This window comes from Ambystoma mexicanum, chromosome 5p, assembly GCF_040938575.1.
Source record: "Ambystoma mexicanum isolate Mex_15411 chromosome 5p, UKY_AmexF1_1, whole genome shotgun sequence".
In the NCBI taxonomy this organism is placed as follows: Eukaryota; Metazoa; Chordata; class Amphibia; order Caudata; family Ambystomatidae; genus Ambystoma; species Ambystoma mexicanum.
In genome coordinates this window covers 952,299,697-952,318,750 of record NC_090930.1, presented here as the reverse complement: position 1 = coordinate 952,318,750, position 19,054 = coordinate 952,299,697, and the positions used below count along the sequence as shown (strand labels likewise).

At 46.6% G+C, this 19,054-nt stretch overlaps 1 protein-coding gene across 5 annotated transcripts in view; it reads right to left on the bottom strand.

Annotated features, from left to right (window-relative positions):
- Window positions 1–19,054, bottom strand: part of GRB10 (growth factor receptor bound protein 10) — an 848,605-nt gene that overhangs the window by 445,171 nt on the left and 384,380 nt on the right. For all 5 annotated transcript variants that reach the window (XM_069613407.1, XM_069613409.1, XM_069613406.1 and 2 more), the window contains one exon: window positions 14,172–14,262. In XM_069613407.1, the coding sequence (XP_069469508.1) occupies window positions 14,172–14,262 (91 nt within the window). The remainder of the gene's footprint in view (window positions 1–14,171; window positions 14,263–19,054) is intronic.

The following is a 19,054-nucleotide window of genomic DNA, read 5'->3' as shown; positions in this document are numbered from 1 at the left end:
TAGCCCAAACAGAAACACACAGTACTGTTACATTCCCACAGAGAACCACAGATATTTTCGATGTGAGCTCCAGATCAGAATATGCATGTAGGCATCCTGAAGGTCTACCACACTGAGCCAGAGGACTATGTCGCAGGGCGTAATCTTCAACAGACCGGAGATATAGATTCCACTGGTCTGAGGTCTAGAACATTCTGTACCTCGGCTCTAAGAGGGAGGGAAGGAGGGTGGGGCGATCCAGTCAGCTGGAGAGGGAGGGGCAAGCGGAAGCCTACCCAGGCGACGGACAAAACCCACCTGTCTACTGTGATGGTCTGCACACCTCTAGATGAGATGAAATTCGCCCTCCCACCGGAGTTACATGAAACCAATGGAAAATATTTAGAGGTTTTATAGGCGGGGAGACCAGTTGCTGAAGGAGGCTTTTGACTGAGAAAAACCGTCCACTTTCCTTTGTGGTTTACAGCGAGGGCCACCAGCTGGAGCCTCTGTGCGGCATGCACAGCGGTCCTGAAAGCCTCTGAAACCGGAGAATGAACTCCTTTGAGACTACATTTGCTGGGGTTTCCGCAAGGACTGCGAACGACTTGGCAGTTTGAGTGCTTGCCTTGGTCTTTGCGAGTTCCTCATCCATGGAGTGGAACAGTTCTTTACCCTTGAATGGGAGATCAAGCACTTTGTCCTGAACTTCCTTCGAAAACTTCGTAGCATGCAGCCAATCTTGGCGGGAGAGGTCTACCCAGACCATAACATAAGGCCTTGAGTGGAAGTGTCTACATGATGGGCTGCAGCCTCAAGTAGATCCTGTGTCAGAACTCTGGCATCGGGTAAGCCACCCTTAAAGTCTTCAAGCCTATCAGGAGGAATACATACCTGAAATTCAGCATGCTCCTTCCACAGTTTGACATTAGCAGCCACCAGGATCAGCTCGGTATTAGCCGGACACAGCTGAAGTTGATGGCGTCAAGAAGCTGGTCCTCTTTGGAAAGGATCCAAGACCCCGCAGTGGAGGATGTAGAGGCAGGCTGCGACTGGAGTGTAGCTGCTGCCCCCACCGATTAGCGGAGTGGACATGCAGACGACGTGTGTAGCGAGTGTCAATTTTCTTGTTTAGGTGTAGCCAGGAATTAGGGATTTTCCCAGACCTTCCAGGCTTCGGCCAAAGCATCCTTTTGAAGGAACAGGAAAATGAGCTCTTGAGTCAACAGCGTAAAGGCTGCAGAAAGTACCCCTTCATGTGGAGGCAGATGCTTGGGTATTGGGAGGCCTAGCAATGCCATCATATCCACAACCCAGTCGTGAAAAGCTTCACTAGAGAGGTGGGTTGTCGCTGTCCTGGTCCGCTTGATACTCATCGTGAGGTGTAGCAGAAACCTGACCAACCCTCCCCCCACCGAGTGTGGCGCCCAATGTCCCAATGGCAGGGTTGACTGTGCAACGGGTGTCTTATCCACAGGAGAAAATGGAGGTAGAGGCGGCAGTGGAGGAGGCCCCATGAGAAGTGGTGGATGGGGTGGCACTACCAGGACCTGCAGCGTGATTGCCGGAGCAGAGGGTGGTTTAGGATAGATTTCCTTAAATAAATCCTTAAAGTACACTTTTATGGGATCATAATTCATCAGCGTCTGAAACTTTCCAAACACGCATCCTCAGAAGGTGGTCTAGGCATTGGAGTGGGCAGAGGCCGCTTGGAAGGGGCATCCCCAGCATCGCAAACAGGATGGTTGCCAAGGTGGTCCTCCACCAAATGGATCTATGTAAACCAAAAGGAGCGGATGTAGGAAGGAGCGAGACTGCAGCAGCTGAGTCAGTACGCCAATCCATTGGAGCGCAGAACAGGTTCTCTTTATCCACAAAACATGGAAAAGACTGCTCAGCCCCAAAGACAGGCCCCCTCAGTACCAGCCGCTGTGAATGTTGGGGAGAGAGGTAGACAAAATGACCGCTGTGGACCGCAGGGGTTAGACTGCCATTTTGTTAATGCCTGATGTGAACATTCACAGGTGCCAGTGAGGCTGTGGTCACAAAGGGGGAAATCAGGGGCCTTATGTTGCCTTTTAGCCTTGTGAAAAGGAACCTCAGCAGAGTTGGTGCTAACAGACCTAGAGTATTTCTGCAACTCCGTTAGAGAGACTGCTGATAAATTAGCCCCCATTGAGGGAACTGGGGCAGACCCGGTACTGAAAGACTGAACAGCTTAGTTACCCCCTCAGCAGGATCGGTTAGACCACAGGCCTGAGTGTGGGAAGGCTTAGAATCATCCCCCAAAGCCAGAGCCCTCAGAGGGGGGGCCCCTCAATCTTGCTGGTCTTAGATAGCCCCAAGATGGGGAATCTCAGGTGTAACCCCGGTACGTTTAGTCACCTTAACAGGAACCTTGAGCCAAGACTCCAGATGTGGAAACCTCAGGATGCACCCTGGTGAAAACTGCTCCAGAAGTACTGGGCCTGACTTTAGAACCCAAAAGGGGAAGCTTGGAAGATCCAGTCCTGTCAGCCACTTTGCAGGGGACCTCGGAGGGAACACCGGTGTGCCGATTAGATCCTTTTGGGACACCTCAGGGAGATCCCTGGTATCTGAGCTAATTGAGCTCCTCCTGGACCCCAAAGACACCTGGAAGGAGTCTCCTGGCCAGGGTGCCCTAAAAAAGGAACAAACTTAATGGTTGCTTCTTTTTCTTCAATGAACTGCTGTAAAGATGGAGGAATCCGCTGGCAATCCTCCTACCTGACAAGCAGATGCTTGAGTGCCCGAATGTAGAAGCAGTCGCAGTACGAGTCCCCACCAGTGTTCAGGGCCTAAGTACTCCAGGCAAAGATAGTGGGGATCCACCCTCACGAAACGTTTGCACAATCAACAGGTCACAAATCCCAGACTCTCTTGCATAGACTGAAGAATGAGGACCGTAGAACTGGAGCAGGAAAATGAAGGACAAGTGAACAAAAAGAAAAATATTCCCAAGATGCTAATGCGTTCGACCGCATGGAGAAAAGGACTGAAGGGCGACGCGCGGGGCAGAGCTCAGGAAGACGGGGCTGGGGTGAAGTGCGGTGGTGCTATGCAAAAATAAAGGACAAAAAAAAATGTTTTGATGCTATTAAAAAAGTGCTCCGGTCCCGTCCTGAAGGATGGAATGTCCCACAGGTATGAAGGAAAGGGGACAGGACGTAGGAGTATAAACGGACGAGGTGCATTGAAAGGAGTAGAAAGTATCATATGCAGAGGCAAGCCTCTGACCGACATCCTGGAGCAGCAGTGCCCCGCTAAAGAGCGCAGCCAGTGGTAGCGTGGAGAGAAGGCAGACACTCCGAAGGCTGGCGCCAGGAAAGGTGATCCAGCCAAGCACGAGATGGAGCAAGAACAGTCTTACCTGGTGGGTCAGACGTGGTAAACTAAGCTGAGGCCAGGACACACTGGAGGAATCAATCCTCCACTTTTAACCAGTGGGCCGCAGAGACTGGCAAATTGTGCGAAGAGAAGCTGACAAGTATGTACCAGTAAAGCCGTGGAGAGGGGAAAACTACAATATCCCCAATAGGACGCTAACCCTCTGGAGCACACCCAAAGGCACTTACGGTACCAGGATTGAGGCAAGTGGCAGAAACCAAGAGACTGGTTTCTACTGCTCCCATAACCTTCATCAGTATTGAATCCTGGCAAGAAGAACAAGTTACTTACCAACTAATGTTCTTTCAGCGATGTTCTTCCCACGTATTCCTCATTTTAGATAATCTGCCAGTTTGCCGCTTCTTAGGAAAAACAGTTTTTGCGAAGAAGCGGCAAGATGGCAGATTATCTAAGATGAGGAATACGTGGGAAGAACATCCAGTTGAAAGAACGTTACAGTTGGTAAGTAACTTGCTCTTTGAATGGATTGTGGCCTCCCACGTATTCCTCATCTTAGATACTACTGCTGTGGGAGTCTAATTTGGAGGAGGGAGTACCGGAGTTTAATTATGTACTGAATGAAGGACGGCTTTTGCAAAAAGGCCTCCTTGCTAAGAAGTGGAGTCTAAACAATGTTTTACAAAGGTGTGCATGGATGACTAGGTGGCCGCTGCACAAATATCCTACACAGGAAAACCCCTCTGAAGAGCCATGCAAGTCGCTATGCCCCTGGTTGAATGAGCCCTTAATCCATCTGGAGGCTCTTTCCCAGCCAACATGTAACATTCAGATATTGCTAGGATTATCCATCTGGATAAGGTTTGTTTGGACACACCAAGGCCCAATTTGTGTCCAGTGTAACCAACAAATAACTGATCAGTTTGTCTAAAACCTTTGAAGTCTAGAGATCTAGAAGCTGAGTGCCCTTTTAGGGTCTAGCCTGTGGAACCTTTACTCCCCTTTACTAGCGTGCGGAGGAGGGCAAAAGGAAGGTAAAGTAATCTCTTGTGACAGATGGAAATCTGAAACTATTTTAGTTAAGAAAAAAGGTTTGACCTCTAAAATAACTTTATCCTTGTGGAAAATAGTGTGAGGAGGCTTACAAGTGAGCGCCTGCAACTCACTCACCCTGCCCGCTAAAGTTAAAGCCACTAGTAAAACAGTTAAAAGTTAGGAGCCTTAAAGGGCAAGAATTTAAAGGCTCAAAAGGAGCACACAAGAAATTTTAAAACTAAATTCAAGTCCCAAATGGGAACCAGAAAAGGTGTAGGAGGGAACACGTTAACCCTTTAAGAAATTGGACAACTAAAGGCATCTAAAAATATGAAACTTCTGAGGAGCGCTTGAAGATGGATAGGGCTACTAAATATCCTTTAATAGTACCAACTTGGATCCCCGAGTTGAACAAATGTAAAAGAAAGGAAAGCACCATGGGGGTGCTACATTCAAAAGGATCCACATTCTTATCCCTGCACTAGTTACTGAATTTCTTACAACGACATCGGTATAAGGATTTAATTGCTGGCCTTCTAACCAAATGCAAAATTTCCATAAAGTCGTCCGGAAGGTCCCAATCCTTAAATCTCAGCCTCTCAGAAGCTAAGCGTGAAGGCTGAGAGCTTTGACCTCTGGATGGAGAACTTGACCTTCCCTTTGCGAGAGGAGATCCTCTTTGTGGAAGACGTATTGGAGGGCAGATGGACATATCTAGAAGGTCCTGGTACCACGTTCTCCTGGCCCAATCCGGGGCAATTAGGATCTTGGTTTTCCTGAACCTTCTCAACCTCCTGATTACTTGAGGAATCACAGGGACTGGAAGGAACGCGTATAGGAGTGGAAATATCCAGTCCACTATGAAGGTGTCCCCCAGAGCTCCTCTTGGGGGAAATTCCCTTGAGCAGTACAGTTTGCACTTTCGGTTGGTACCAGTTGTGAACAGATCCACTTGAGGGGTTCCCCAAAGGCGGAATATCTCTTGAAGGACTTCCGGAGCTAGTTCCCATTCGTGGGAGACTGCTCTGCCTGCTCAGAGCATCTGCCGCTGTGTTTCTCTCCGGCTAGGTGAATCGCAGATAGAAAGATTCCTTCTTGCATTGCCCAGAACCAGAGCTGCATTGCCTCTTTGCACAGTGGGAGTGATCCTACGCCTCCCCTTTGTTGAGGTAGTGCATGGCCACTGTTGTCAGTCATCATAACATTAATTCCCCATACAGAGGGCAGAAAGGCCTCCAGCGCTAGTCTGATTGCCCTCAGCGCCAAAAGGTTGTTTAGTTTGGACTCTGAAGGAGACCAACGAACCCGGATGGTCAGATCGCTGGTGTGGGCTCCCCAGCAAGCGAGTGATGCCTCCGTCACTACCGTTATCTCTGGCCATGGTTGCCAAAAGGTTCCCCCTTGAGGATATTCTCCTTGCAAGCCCACCATAGAAGATCTTGAGCCACCTTGGTTGACACTTGCAGAAGATTCAACATCTCCCCCGAAAAATGGGACCATTGCGTCCTGAGGGCCCATTGAAGGGATCTCATCCTCAATCTGGCCTCTGGCACCAGAAAAATGAGGCCTAGCAACCCTAGAATGTCGAATGCTGGTAGATGTTGGGCATTTTGAAACTTTGTTACCATCTGCAGAATGTGTTGAGCTCTCTCCTTGGGAGGCAAAGCTTTCCCTGAGGTAGTATCCAGGACTGCTCCGATGAACTGCGTCTTTGGCTTGGAATCATTTGTGACTTAAGAAGTGGCAGGTCATGGTCAAGTATTCCTGGGCTTGTTCTGGTGAACTCGCCCTGATTAGCCAATCATCCAGGTAAGGGTAGACATGAATCCCTCATCTCCTGAGACTCGCTGCCTCTACAGCCACCAGCTTGATGACAACTCTTGGGCGGCGGTCAGCCCCAATGGCAGAACTCGAAACTGATAATGAGATCCGCCAATTGCAAACCTCAGGTACTTTGTGCTTGAGATGGATTGGCACATGAAAGTAAGCATCTGGAAGGTCCAATGAAACCAGCCAGTCCTGAAGCTGAAGAGCCTGAAGGATTTGAGAAAGGGTCACCATCTTGAACTTGTCCTCCTGAGGAACTTTTTCAAGTTTCTGGAGTCCAAGATGGGTCTCAACCCTCCGTCTTTTTTGGGGATATGGAAATAAGGGGAGTACCAACCCTTGTTCCCCTCTGCTACAGGGTCAAAATCTCCTGCAAAAGGAGCGGGTCTGGAATTTTTACAGAATTGGCACCGGGTGGATGATCTTGAGGTCTTTAATGAAAAGGAATACAGTAACCATGGGTCACTATCTCTAGCGCCCAGGCATCTGACGTAATGCCCCGCCATTCGTCCAGATACCGAGTGATTTGCCTCCCACCGGTGCTTTGTGGGTTAAGACCTCAAAGTGGCTTTGCAGCGGTGGCTGAGGTGGTAGTAGCCACTGCGGTGGCTGATCTAGCGCCTCTCCCTTTTCCACCACGAAAGGGTTTTCTCTGTTGGCCTCTGACTTGCTCTCTCCCTTTTCCAAAAGAGGCAGAGGTGAAAGGGGCGACTCTTCCAGGAAGATGTGCCTGCGTAAGTGTGTTGAGGTTGCCTTATAGCAGCGCAGTGTGATTTTGCTGCCATTTTTGAGGTCTGCAGCTTCTCCAAGCTCTCGTCCGCCATTGCTGCCAAGCAACCCCCAAACTGTCAAGGCATATTAAAGTAATCTAGACTGCACATCAGGTGCAAAGTCAGATTTCCTTAGCCATGCGAATCTACGCAAGACCGCGCTAGATGCCATGGACCTGCTTATACTATCTGCAGTGTCCAGTCCTGACTTGAGGCACTCCTCCATAGCCTCCTTTCCATCCCTTACCATTGCCAGGAAACCATCCTGCTCCTCACCCTCCGGGATGTGATCAGCCGCTGCATTCAAGCAGTCCCCACAGGGTGTAAGTAAATCTAGCTAATGTACAAGTCACATTAGTAGATTTATGGGCCATATTGCCTGAAGTGAACACTTTCCTCGCCCAAGCATCAATCTTTTTATCATCCCCGTCAGGGGGCATGGAGGGATAAGTTGATTGCTTATTTGCAGTCGCAGCTCGAGTCACCAAGCTCTCAGGTGAAGGATGCTTAGACAAATGCTCTGGATCTGAAGGTGAAGGTCTGTACTTTTCCCACACATTATTTATAGCTGGCAACGATTATGGGTTTTCCAATTTGCCACAACTCTTGTAGAGCTTTGTGGAAAGGAAGGATTGGGTCCTTCTGAGGTCCTTCAATAATATCTGTCATGTCATCCTGGTCATAACACGGTGACCCGGTCTTCATACCCAAAAAAAAAAAAAAAAAGGGATCACTCTTCCCATACCCAGATTCTGCGTGGTCAGTAGGGGTCTGACCTTTCAAATTCTACCACAGGTGAGGTATCTAGGCCACTGGTTGATTGTAGGCAGGCTTAAAGGTCTGCCATCTTGGAACTAGGATCTATTAATTCCTCAGGAACTTCTCTTGTCCCAAATCCAACACCAGCTGATGTAATTTCTTCAGAGGATTGTTCGAAAATAGAGGACATGGATTAAAAAAATTCCTGCCTGGGCTTAGGATGGAAGACGGTTTGCGGTAAAGGTGGTGGCATTGACCTAGGTTTAGCCATAATTGTTTTGGGTAACGATATAAAAGATTTCCCCGACAAAGGAGTCGATGAAATAGACAATGGCTTCGATATGCTCAAAAGAATCCTCGAGGTCAGAGGAAGGCTTTGAGTCATCGAGCAAGGCTTCGACACTGAGGCCGAAGGTATCAAAGCCATCTTTGGCTTCGACATAGTCGAAGGACGTGTCGAGTCGATGCCCAACTTAGACGATGAGGACGCCATATTGGCCTCCGTTACCCTCGATTTGTGCACCAAAGGTTTTTGTTTTGTTTCAGGAGGCACTGGAGAATCATCCTCCGAGGAGGCCCTCGACTTTGTCGGATTTAGTGTGTACAGTTTTAGATTTCCCTCGGTCACTTTTGGAGTTGACAGGGGCATGCTCTTCACGCGACTGAGCGGGTCAGGGCACCTTCTCAAAAGTCTTCAGCATTGAAGCCCCAAAAGCCTCCTATTTTTTGGAGGAATCATGCTTAGGACATGAAATGAACCTTCTGTCAAGCGAGGAGGAAGAATAATAAGATTTGTGACCTCGCTTCTTTGATTTTTTAGATGAAGAGGAAGATTTCCTCGAGCGACTCTTCGACCTCGACACAAGATTTTCTACTCGACTTAGTCTTTTTGCAGACTTAAACTCCTCTCCCACCGCTAGCTTACCTTGGTGTTCCTTAAGAGCCTTGTTTGAGATCGCCTGACAAGAACCGCATTAGTCGACCCGATGGTCAAGGCTGAGGCACCAAAGGCAGTTGCGGTGAGGATCCATAATGGATATCTTCCTTCCACACTTCAGACACTTTAAAACCTGTCTTGGGTGTCAGAGTATAGGATGAAGACATTTTTAATGAGAGAACTGACACCGTTGCGAAACACGAAGCAGAAGCTCGGAAAACCGGAACTGAAAACAGGCACGGCTCGAGCCCTTTATACGACGGATGACGGCGGCCCTTGAGGGACTAATGCTACGCAGCCTTGGGCACACCGCCCACTGGCGATAAAAAATTCTGAAGAAAAAAGCAGGAAGCTGGCAGATTAATATGAGGAATACATGGGCGGACAATCCATTCGAAGTGTATATACAACCAGAGGCTAAAGAAACCTAAAAGTGAGAGGAGCCTGGAGGGACCTTGAGAAATAAATGGTATTGGTAGAACCATAAGGAGGCGGGAACCTGGAGGGTTCAATCAACCTGTGCAAAACAGAAAGTGGACAAGGTGATGGAAAAGGAATAAATAAAACCTTCATCCACATAACAAACTTGATCCATTTGATTTACAGAGACTTGCAAGACTATCTGAAGAGGCCAACAAGAAACCTGAAACCACTTTCTGAACTATTTTTGTATGAACTGAAAACCATCTCCAGTGAGATCCAAAGGGAAATTGCCCAGAGAAAGCCTAGGCTGAGAGGCTATTGTTTTGGCTTATTTTCCTACCGTGGTAAGGCCAGATCGTGATTAGGCTCGGACAGACTACTTTTGATTTTGACAGGGTAGCACCCTTTGTTTTGTAGGTAGGCAGAATCCCTATAAGCAGTAGGGATGGAGGAGTTGGTCTAATCAACACCCTTGAAATCTAATTCTTGCATCAGATTACTTCTTCTGGTTCTCCCCAGTTTAAGCAAATTTTAAAATCGCACGCAGCACTGATGACATTGTGGCAAGTAAGTATCTAGTGCTTAGAGCAGATCATCATAACAGCGCTGGTGAAGTAGGCAAGCATCTTTGCTACATTGTGAGTGCATTCCTTTTAGTATCTTTGCACTGTTAATTGCCTACTTCCTGGACAGGGATTACTTGGTTTTTCAATCCTCGTGACCGTCTGGTAGTCAGTCCTGGGAGGAGGTACCACTGAGTGTGCAGGTGACCAGCTGTATTCTTGCAGAAGTGTGGCCTGTGTCTTATGTGGGGAAGAATGCAGCTGTTCTGGCAGATGCTCACTTCAAATGGTACGTAGGCCACTGATCCAAGTTTCTTAAATTAAACTATTGCCAAACCCCTCCTAGGAAGCAAGGAAGGAAAAATATTTTGTTTCCCTACACAACCACTCAAAAGGTCTAAGTGCCCCTGGAGGATGAGGCCACATGGGAGGCCCTTTACAAAAGCGAACAAACAAAATAGGACGATAGGAGGAGGTGGTTGGGGGGCGCAATAGATTGAAGTTATGGTGAGGCACACACTGCTGCTGCCCTGCCTGACAAATTAGCATCTAGAAATCAGATAAGAAACCTACAGCAGAAAAGGACCTTGAGACAGCCCTGAACAGGCGGTCTAAAGTACTTTAATACATAGTTGCAATACACTGTATGGTGTACACCGAGAAGGTAAAAACCAGAAGCTAAATATCAACTAAAGAAACTGTATACCAGCATTTCATGATCTACCCTTCCTTGTGTGTCCAAGTTATTATAATGTTCTTCCCTAGGGATTTAGGGAGCATCCAAATCCAGACTTTCCCCTTCATCCCACGTCCACTTCCCAGGGGTGCACCAAAATGATTCAGGACCCAGGTAAGCAGCGAGTTTTTTAAATGTTAAAAGATTGTTGTGTCTGCTTACAGCAGTCTACCAACTATAAAGGAGTGTTGTAACCATCTCCCAGCTACAGTGTGATCCTGGGTGTGACCGGCCAGTTAAGCAAGTAGACTGTTCCTGGGTGTGGCAGGACCAGCATAGGCTCAGCTGGTTGTAGTATTGCTGCATTCGGTCGTATTGTGGACATTTCAACTTTTCCCCTCATTTCCTGCCTTGAGGTGTGTGGTTGTTCCTCGCATGGGAAAATTAGTCTCTTGCGTGAGAGTGGCTCAAAGGGATGGGGTCTGCCCTGTGTAGGTCTCTGGTCGACCACAGTCTCATGTTCCCCTGTTCAAGTGCTACTGGACCGCCTCAAAGCCACATCTGCTTGGTCACTTTCAGGGGGAGCGATAGGGCAATCTGCTCTATGGCTGTGACATAAGCAAGTGATGCAAGCTGGGGAATGGAATGATGTGCTCCCAATGCCCCCCACCCCCAATGACTGTCAGTTAGCCTGGGTGGTGGGCAATGGTGGGTCAACTGTGGGACTCTTAATCCTTTGTCTCACTTTTACCTGTGGACTTGCATAGAATAAATTGACCTAGCTGGAACCCATCTGGGTCAGTCTTCTCTAGAAACTTCCAACCCAGGTTACCACAGGTTCACCAAACCCTGTGCTGCAAAAACCTAACAAAAGAGGCATTCAACCTCTGGCCCCATCCTCCCAGGATCTTCCCCAACTGACCCCTGCATTGGTCATGGTCCTGTGGGACCTCAGGGGAACATGTCCCATAGAAAAAGCCAGCAGTTTCAGCAGATGGGTCACCTGTTCCGGTTTCGAGGTTCTGAGACACGTTTTGAGACTGCAGACAGGGTCAAGAGTGTCTAGGGGCTAGCAGCTCCAGCAAGTAGTCAGTGGGCCCCCAAGCCAAGTCAGAGTTGGTGCTGTTTGGGCCCATGACTAGGCTTCCTAGACTGCTTTATAGAGGCCCATAGTGATGACTTGCCTCAGGGCCCATGGAACCAAGGCAGAAGGCAGGTGTGCGGTGGCCCACAAGCCTAGCTCTGGACTGGAGCTTTGTGGACCTCACTGAGTAGGTGCAGTGGCCATTCCAACGTAATGAGCAGATTTTAGCACTAAGAGCCATTCCCAGAGGATGCAAGGGGTGGTTTCGACGTGCTACCTAGGCATGGCTGATGTCACTGAGCCAGGCATAGTGCCCACTGTTGGTCTATTGTAGGGATAGTTAAAAATGAAAAGGCTATTTATTTAACAAAAAAATAATAAGCCAACCTAAGGTGTTCGGTTAAACACTTTAAAGGGATGCTGTTTTAACATCAAAACCTAAAAACCCGGTCATTTGGTTTGCAAATCAAAATCTAAGAACCACAGAGATGTTATTTTCTTCATATAAGTGCATATGGTTTAACATGCAAATACACATTACATTTCTTTATTTAAGTTCTTATGCCCAATGAAAAACGTTTTGTCCATATCGTTAACAGATGCCCCAGAGTCAATTGTGCCTGCCCACCCTTGCAACAAGCTATTCCATTACCTCCCTCAATACCCTTATGTCCCACATTTCCCACCATCGTAGGAAGGTTAAAACGAAAGATACCTCAGCCATTTAGGAATGGAGCATTTCATAATGTTGAGTTCAGTTCTGTACAAAGGTTTCTCAGCCGGAAACATGAGAAAACATACTTCCATAATATCCTCTCGCTTCCTACACCAATCTTGGTCCTACACAGCCTTCTTTACATTGTGGACTGTCAATATTAGTCTCAGCGACTCCATCTTAACCAGTTTGAAAAGTAGATGGCGCTATCAAAGCATTTAAATCGCAAAATAACGACTTGCGATAAAGATTTCTTTAAAAAGCCAATTTTTCCTTTTAATCCATGCTGCCATGGAAAGAAGGCCAAATTCAGAGCGATTAACCAAGGCTGTTATACAGTCCCAATACTTTTCACCATATAAAATCTTCTAGAGCTTCAGTCTGCCTCCATGTAGGTAAAAAGAATCTATCATAATAGTATCGAAATTACTCTAATATTGAACTACTGGCACCAAGAATTTCTCGCATTTGGAGTGTTTATATCTCCCAAATGTCCTTTTTAAACTTTCTAACACTGCAAATCCATACCCAGGATGTACAAGCGCCAGACAGCTAAAGGCAGCTTTGCAGCATCCAAGGGAAATCCAAGCGCTAGAATTAACCTTGCCCAGCATTTACCCATACAACATGATCAGACCTTGGATTTGCTATGGCAATTGCCCACCCAACACACAAAGCACAGCAACAGGATTTGCCCATTTTCGTAGCTCCCACTGTAGGACAGCTTTTTTGCTTGACAGTACTGATGCAGTGACCATCTTTTACACCCTGCAGAACTGCTTGCCAACTTTACAACTGGCAGCAACATACTTTAGTTCGAAATCGGAAGCCCCAACCCCGCTGGATATCGGTGTAAAGAAATTAAGCTTGTGTGCAAGGAACAACCATGGGAAGGAACACCAGACTTCTGTGATACTTGCAAAATCGCTTTATATGACACTGCAGTCTTATTTTTAAAAAGAAGACAGCCATATTGTCTTACGAGAAAGGGAACCTGCCCCCGATCCCCTTCAGAGTCATCAGGTAGTCTCCACTGCATGTGGAATGATCTGCAGAGCATTGTTACTAATAGTTGCTGAACACAACTGCTCCAAGTTTGACCTGTTGCTGATGAAGTCAAAATCCAGACCGTCACTGGTGACGTCATGGGAAATGCACTTGTGTCTGGTCCCCATCGAGTGAGACATGCCCGAATACATTTTGATTAAATACTAATTGGTGGTGGGATTGGAGTTCAGCCAGGATAGCCTGGTAATAGCAGCATGCTTCAAAAAGGAGAGGCCCAGAGATGACTAGGTTAATGAACTTCAACATCCATCACTCCAGGTAAAGAAGCCGCTATATTTGATGTTGCCACATCAGAAATCGGGATAATAAAACAGTTGCAGACTAGTTACTAAATGTGAAGCGGGTGCAAAAATTGATTGAAAAATGTAAAAATGGAGTCCAAACAAATCCTGCAATTAAAGGCCACTTCATTAAAATACAAACTCCAAACATGTTACACAAACCTCCATGTTACACAAACATGTGAAATTGATTGTTCATATCCACCCCACCCCCAGACAGTGGTTACTGCTTTCCATCACTCCCTGTTTGACAGAAGGTATTCCAAACAGATACCAGACCAAATTAATTGGATATAGTAGAGTTGCATGCAGTATGGCAAGAATATGGGATAATCTCTGAAATCCAGCAAGCAATTGCACAAAATGGAACCTTCACCCCCAGAAGCAGGAACTAAATGTATTTGAGGGTATGTAGTGGTGCTGGGATTATGTGGCAAAAGTGTTTGCAAATAATTTGTGGTGTTTACTTTAGATCAGATCCAATTAAAAATAAACTGGCCTCAGTGCTCAGCGGACCTTGCTTTCTATGAACTATATTAATCCTGTTGCTGTTCAAGTCCTGATCAAGATTTGACCATCGATCTGTGGCTTTTGTTTAATAGTCACCAAAATAAAACGAGTAAAAGAGGTACAACACCTCACAGCGAGTATATTCCCCTTCGCACACAAGTCGCAATGAAAAATTTACCTTGAGTTAGGGAGATGCGATGGGACCGGTCTCTGAACGCAGTCTCAACCAGTTGTCGTTTAGCGTGAACTGCAGTTTTATCTACATTTTCCTGGAAGCAAAACAAACAAACATCACAAAGCAACCTACACTAACTGAAATGGTAAACAAGTTACACAACACATTCGGGTGGGGTTAACAGGGAGAGAAATTTGGCTATAAATATGATGTTACTACTTGAAATGCAAAGGAGCTTCCACCTTCCACCTCCGCTCACCAGCTTCACCAAGGAGTTTAAGGAGAAAGCTCACAGCCAAGACATTGGACTCTAGTTTCACTGAGGCACTTCACCTAATAACCAGGGCTTGTCCAGCTCAGAGCTAGGCATAATGGGGCATTAAAGATCTGTTCCATGATTATTCCTCAACCCTGCCAACCTAGGAACATAATCTACTCAAGTTGGGTAGTGGGCAGGGTGGTACGCATCGACCATACAAATTGACGGCAAAGCACGCTTACTACGAATACGCCATTCATAACAGTCACAATGTTAGCATACAACAATGCATTTAATTGATCATGATTAGATTGAATTATCCAAAGTCATTCCACACAGGCACATTCTAAAAATGCTAGCTTCACCTTTAGAAAATTCAAAATCTACCTCACCCCTTTTGCTCACCTGATCTCCCTCTCATTTCCAGTGTTATGCCGATGGCAGAGCTTTCCTTCAAACGTCCCTCTACTTCCACCCCTCATCCGACTGCCATTCAGGCATGGTGTGCAGCAATTATCTGTCTCAATGCTAGTAAGACTGAGATCCTCCTCATCGGGCTACCTGCACCCTCTTTTCCTCCTACCCTCTGCGGGCCCTCTACCCCCACTATCTTGTGAAGCCGAAAACCTTCAACTCCCCTCTTTCAACCCTCACATCATTGACCTTCGCAATAAGTCCCACTTCCAGCTCCACATGCTCAGAGGAATTCTCTTTCTCACCTTACCCCAGAAGCTCAATGTCTCCAGTACTCTCTGCTGGGCAACTGCAACGGCCTCTCTCAATCTCCCCCTTTCCTCCCTTTGCCTTCTCCAGCTAATCCAAAATAGGGCTGCAGAACTCATCCGTTGACTCAAGCACAGGGACTGAATCTCTCCTGCCCTAAAATCCCTCTGGTAGCTGCAATGATCAAATTCAAGACCCTCTGCATCATCCACAAGGCATCCTGGGACCACACTATCTCCAACTTTCCCTCCCTAAAAACTTCCCTGCTAGAGCCCTACGCTCCAACTCCAACACAGTCGAACACTTCTCCAAGCAGAGTAGGGGCCGGTCTGTCCCCTCGGCTGGTGCCTCCCTTTGGAACACCTCCCTGCCCCTCTGACTTGAGCTGGACCTCCTTAATTTGCAGAAACTTCTCAAAACTCTGCTCTACCCCTTTCCATTCCCTGCTAATCACCCCAATGCTGCTGTGACCGTTGGCCTGATCCTCAAACCCCACAGTATCTCAGGCCCTTCTTCCCAGTTAATACCAGCACCCCCTGCCCCTGCACTACCCTACCAGCCCCCGCTTGGTGGCTCCACAGTCCACCCGAGAGTAGCCTGCAATAGAACTTAGCCCGAGGTTCTCCTCCTTGGCTCCGTCAGCATTTCCATCCCAGGAACCTTTCCAGCACTGGTCTACTCCCAACTTCTCCTTCCATCCCCATCCCCTGCACTTCTCAATGCAATTGCACAGCCAAATGCTACAAGGCCTAGTAGGACCACGACTCTACATTTACTATTTTCTGCCAGTTATTTCCCCTGTTCTTCCCATTTAACCTTGTGTAGTTTTTAACCACTATTCCGTTGCATACAACACCTTACAAATGTTCACCCACTGTTCAGTTAGGTTCTTCCCCGTTCAGTATAAACTCAGAGGTTGTGTGCGATACCACCTTCGCCCACTACACCCCTAAGCAATGTCCACCTTTTTCAGTTCAAGATGGAGACATCAATGCAATTGCTGCATCACCTTCCAATCACGAGACAAGAGGCAGCACCTTTTGAGTAGTGCCCAGAATCTCTGCAGACTACAAGAGACTGATCAACAAGCCCCTGGAATACCAGTGAAGGTATGCAAAGCCAAGCACTTCCATGCTCAATCCATAGCCAATCCCCCCCCCCCAAACACTCCCACTTGCCAGCCTATAATTGGTGGAATGTAAAAACTCAAATGCGGTTGCCCCACACTACACCTTAGTTGTCCCTTTAATACCCAAACCTTAACCCAGTCACCACTGAACTCAGTTAAATATCCATTCATGCCATGTCACACATTAAGATGCTTGCCTCAAAATGCAGGGTGGTGGGAACCCGCCACGGAAATGAGGGGGCATAGCATTACACAGGTCAGAGTAAAGACCAATCTTCACAATACAACTGAAGCAATCACTTAAGTCACTTTTATGTAACCGATTAAAAAGATATCCAGTTTTAATATAGTACTTCATGATTCAAGGGCTGCGATAAATGCAATTTGGGGAGAAAAAAGGGGGGCAAACTGCCTGCTACTCCTGCACTGTGTGCACAAAGACCTACATAACTCCGCCTTTAAACCAATGCCCAAAAACCGCAAAAGTCGCGGGCACAACACAACTACTTTGACCAGAAAGAAAACAAAATGCATGTGAATCATAGGAGCCTGCAGGGAACACCTTTATTAACCTGTCTCCATTAGGTTCCCATTGATCAAAGTCTAAAAACAGTGACTCATTCTTTGAGACACCACTTCACATACAAAACAAGTGTAACATAACATCTGAGTCAGGAACATATACCTGTATACAGTTTTAAAACAATGTATCACAACATAGGCTTGGTGAAATCCCACTTAGATCACATTATTCCTCATCACTCAAATTTGACCACTTTCAGAATTGATTTGAGGTTTTAGGCCATGTGACACTTTTCTAAAGATAAAATAAATAAAAAGCCACTTAGGACTAGGCCAAAGGTGTAAAACGATGTTTGTTGTGTGTTAAAAACCATATGCCGGATGAGCATTTTGAAAGAATTCGAAAAAACACTCACCTTTGTATGGTGAGCGAGGCAGGGACAGAGGGGGAAGTCACTTGTTGATAGCAGTTAACTATAATGACCTGTGTGATACAACAAAGGGCATAAAATTTAGCCTCAAAGAGCTAGCAGGCTGGCTATCGACTTGGGCATGCTTAGTCAGGACTACTTTTATAAATACTTCTTCAGAGACTGATATCTGGAGGACTTTGTTCTTGTTGTATGTCAGGCTGGTATAATTAGTCAGCCTGTGGTATTTATTAGATCTTGTTAGAGGAGCTCCTCATGTGACCTGTAAACAAACAGGAAACGGGAGCATGTTAGGCTTGCTCAGTTGAATTGTTTTGGGATTTTTTCGTGTGGAGCGCGTAGGGAGAAAAGGTAAAAATGGGGGAGCAAACATGGTCTTCCACTTACTCAGGTGTCTGGAGCTCTAATTCGCGTTCCTCTCCGCTGTTTCCTATCGGCTTGTCCGTATCCAAACTCAGTCTACACATGCTCGAAAACGCGCGGCGCCTGGGTTTTTGTGTTATTCTACTTGTGGGCCGACCACGTGACTGGTGGTCACGTGATACTGAAACGTGTAGACCTCCACGGGCATCTTGGGAAATTGAGTTCTCGCCACTATATGCGTGGACGTGCTCATTCAAAAAGGTGTATTTGTGAAATTACTGTTCCAACTTCCTTAATTTTGCAGATTCCTCATTTCTGTTGTACCGAATGCGAAATTTGGGCATGAGAGTGCAACCCCTGTATTGGAGTCAACTCGCAACCGCATTTGTTTATTAATCATGCTATCAGCCAGACACCTGTTCAGCCAAAATTTCCAGGAGCATTAATAAATAAGAGATAATCGAACATATGCTGGAGTGATTAGCGTTTTTCTCTTATAAGCTCAATATGCAAGTGTTCTGCAAATGTTTTCCAAATGGCTTGTTTTTATAGGTATATCTGATGTGCTGCACTTTCATTATGGGTGTAAAATCTTTTGAATGCGATGTACTAAGCAATTCTGCGAAGGAGCGCATCCTCTGGCTTTCGGTGTATGCATTACACTGCACGTGTGTCTAGTTTTATTTTTGAATGCTCCTGGATATTTTGGCTGAACAGGTGTCTGGCTGATAGCATGGTTAATAAACAAATGAGGGTGTGAGTGACTCCAACACAGGGGTTGCACTCACATTCCCAATTTTCTCATTAGGTACAACAGAAAAGAATCTGTAAAATTAAGGAAGTTAAACAGTACTTCCACGAATACACACTTAACGTTTGAATGAGCGTGTCAACGCGTATAGTGGCGAGAAAACTCAATTTCGCAAGATGCCCATGGAGGTCTACACATTTCAGTATCACGTGACCACGGGTCACGTGGTCGGCCCACATGAAGAACACAAAAACCCAGACTCTGGGCGGCGCGCGTTCAAGCACACGCAGGCTGAGTTTGGATACGGCCAAGCCAATAGGAAGCAGCGGAGGGGAACGTGAATTACAGAGCGCCAGACACAAGTGAAAGAGACCATGTTTGCTCCCCCATTTGTACCTTTTCTCCATATGCGCTCCGCACGAAAAAAATCCCAGAAAATCCAACAATTCAACTGAGCGAGCCTAACATGCTCCTGTTTCCCGTTTGTTTACAGGTCACATGAGGAGCTCCTCTAACAAGATCTGATGAATATCCCAGGATGACAAATTATACTAGCCTGACATACAACAAGAATGAAGTCCTCCAGATATTTTCTGAAGAGGCATTTATAAAACCTAGTCCCAACTATGCATGCCCAAGTCGATAGCCAGCCTACTAGCTCTAAATGTTATGCCCTGTGTTTATTGTACCACACAGGTCATTATAGTT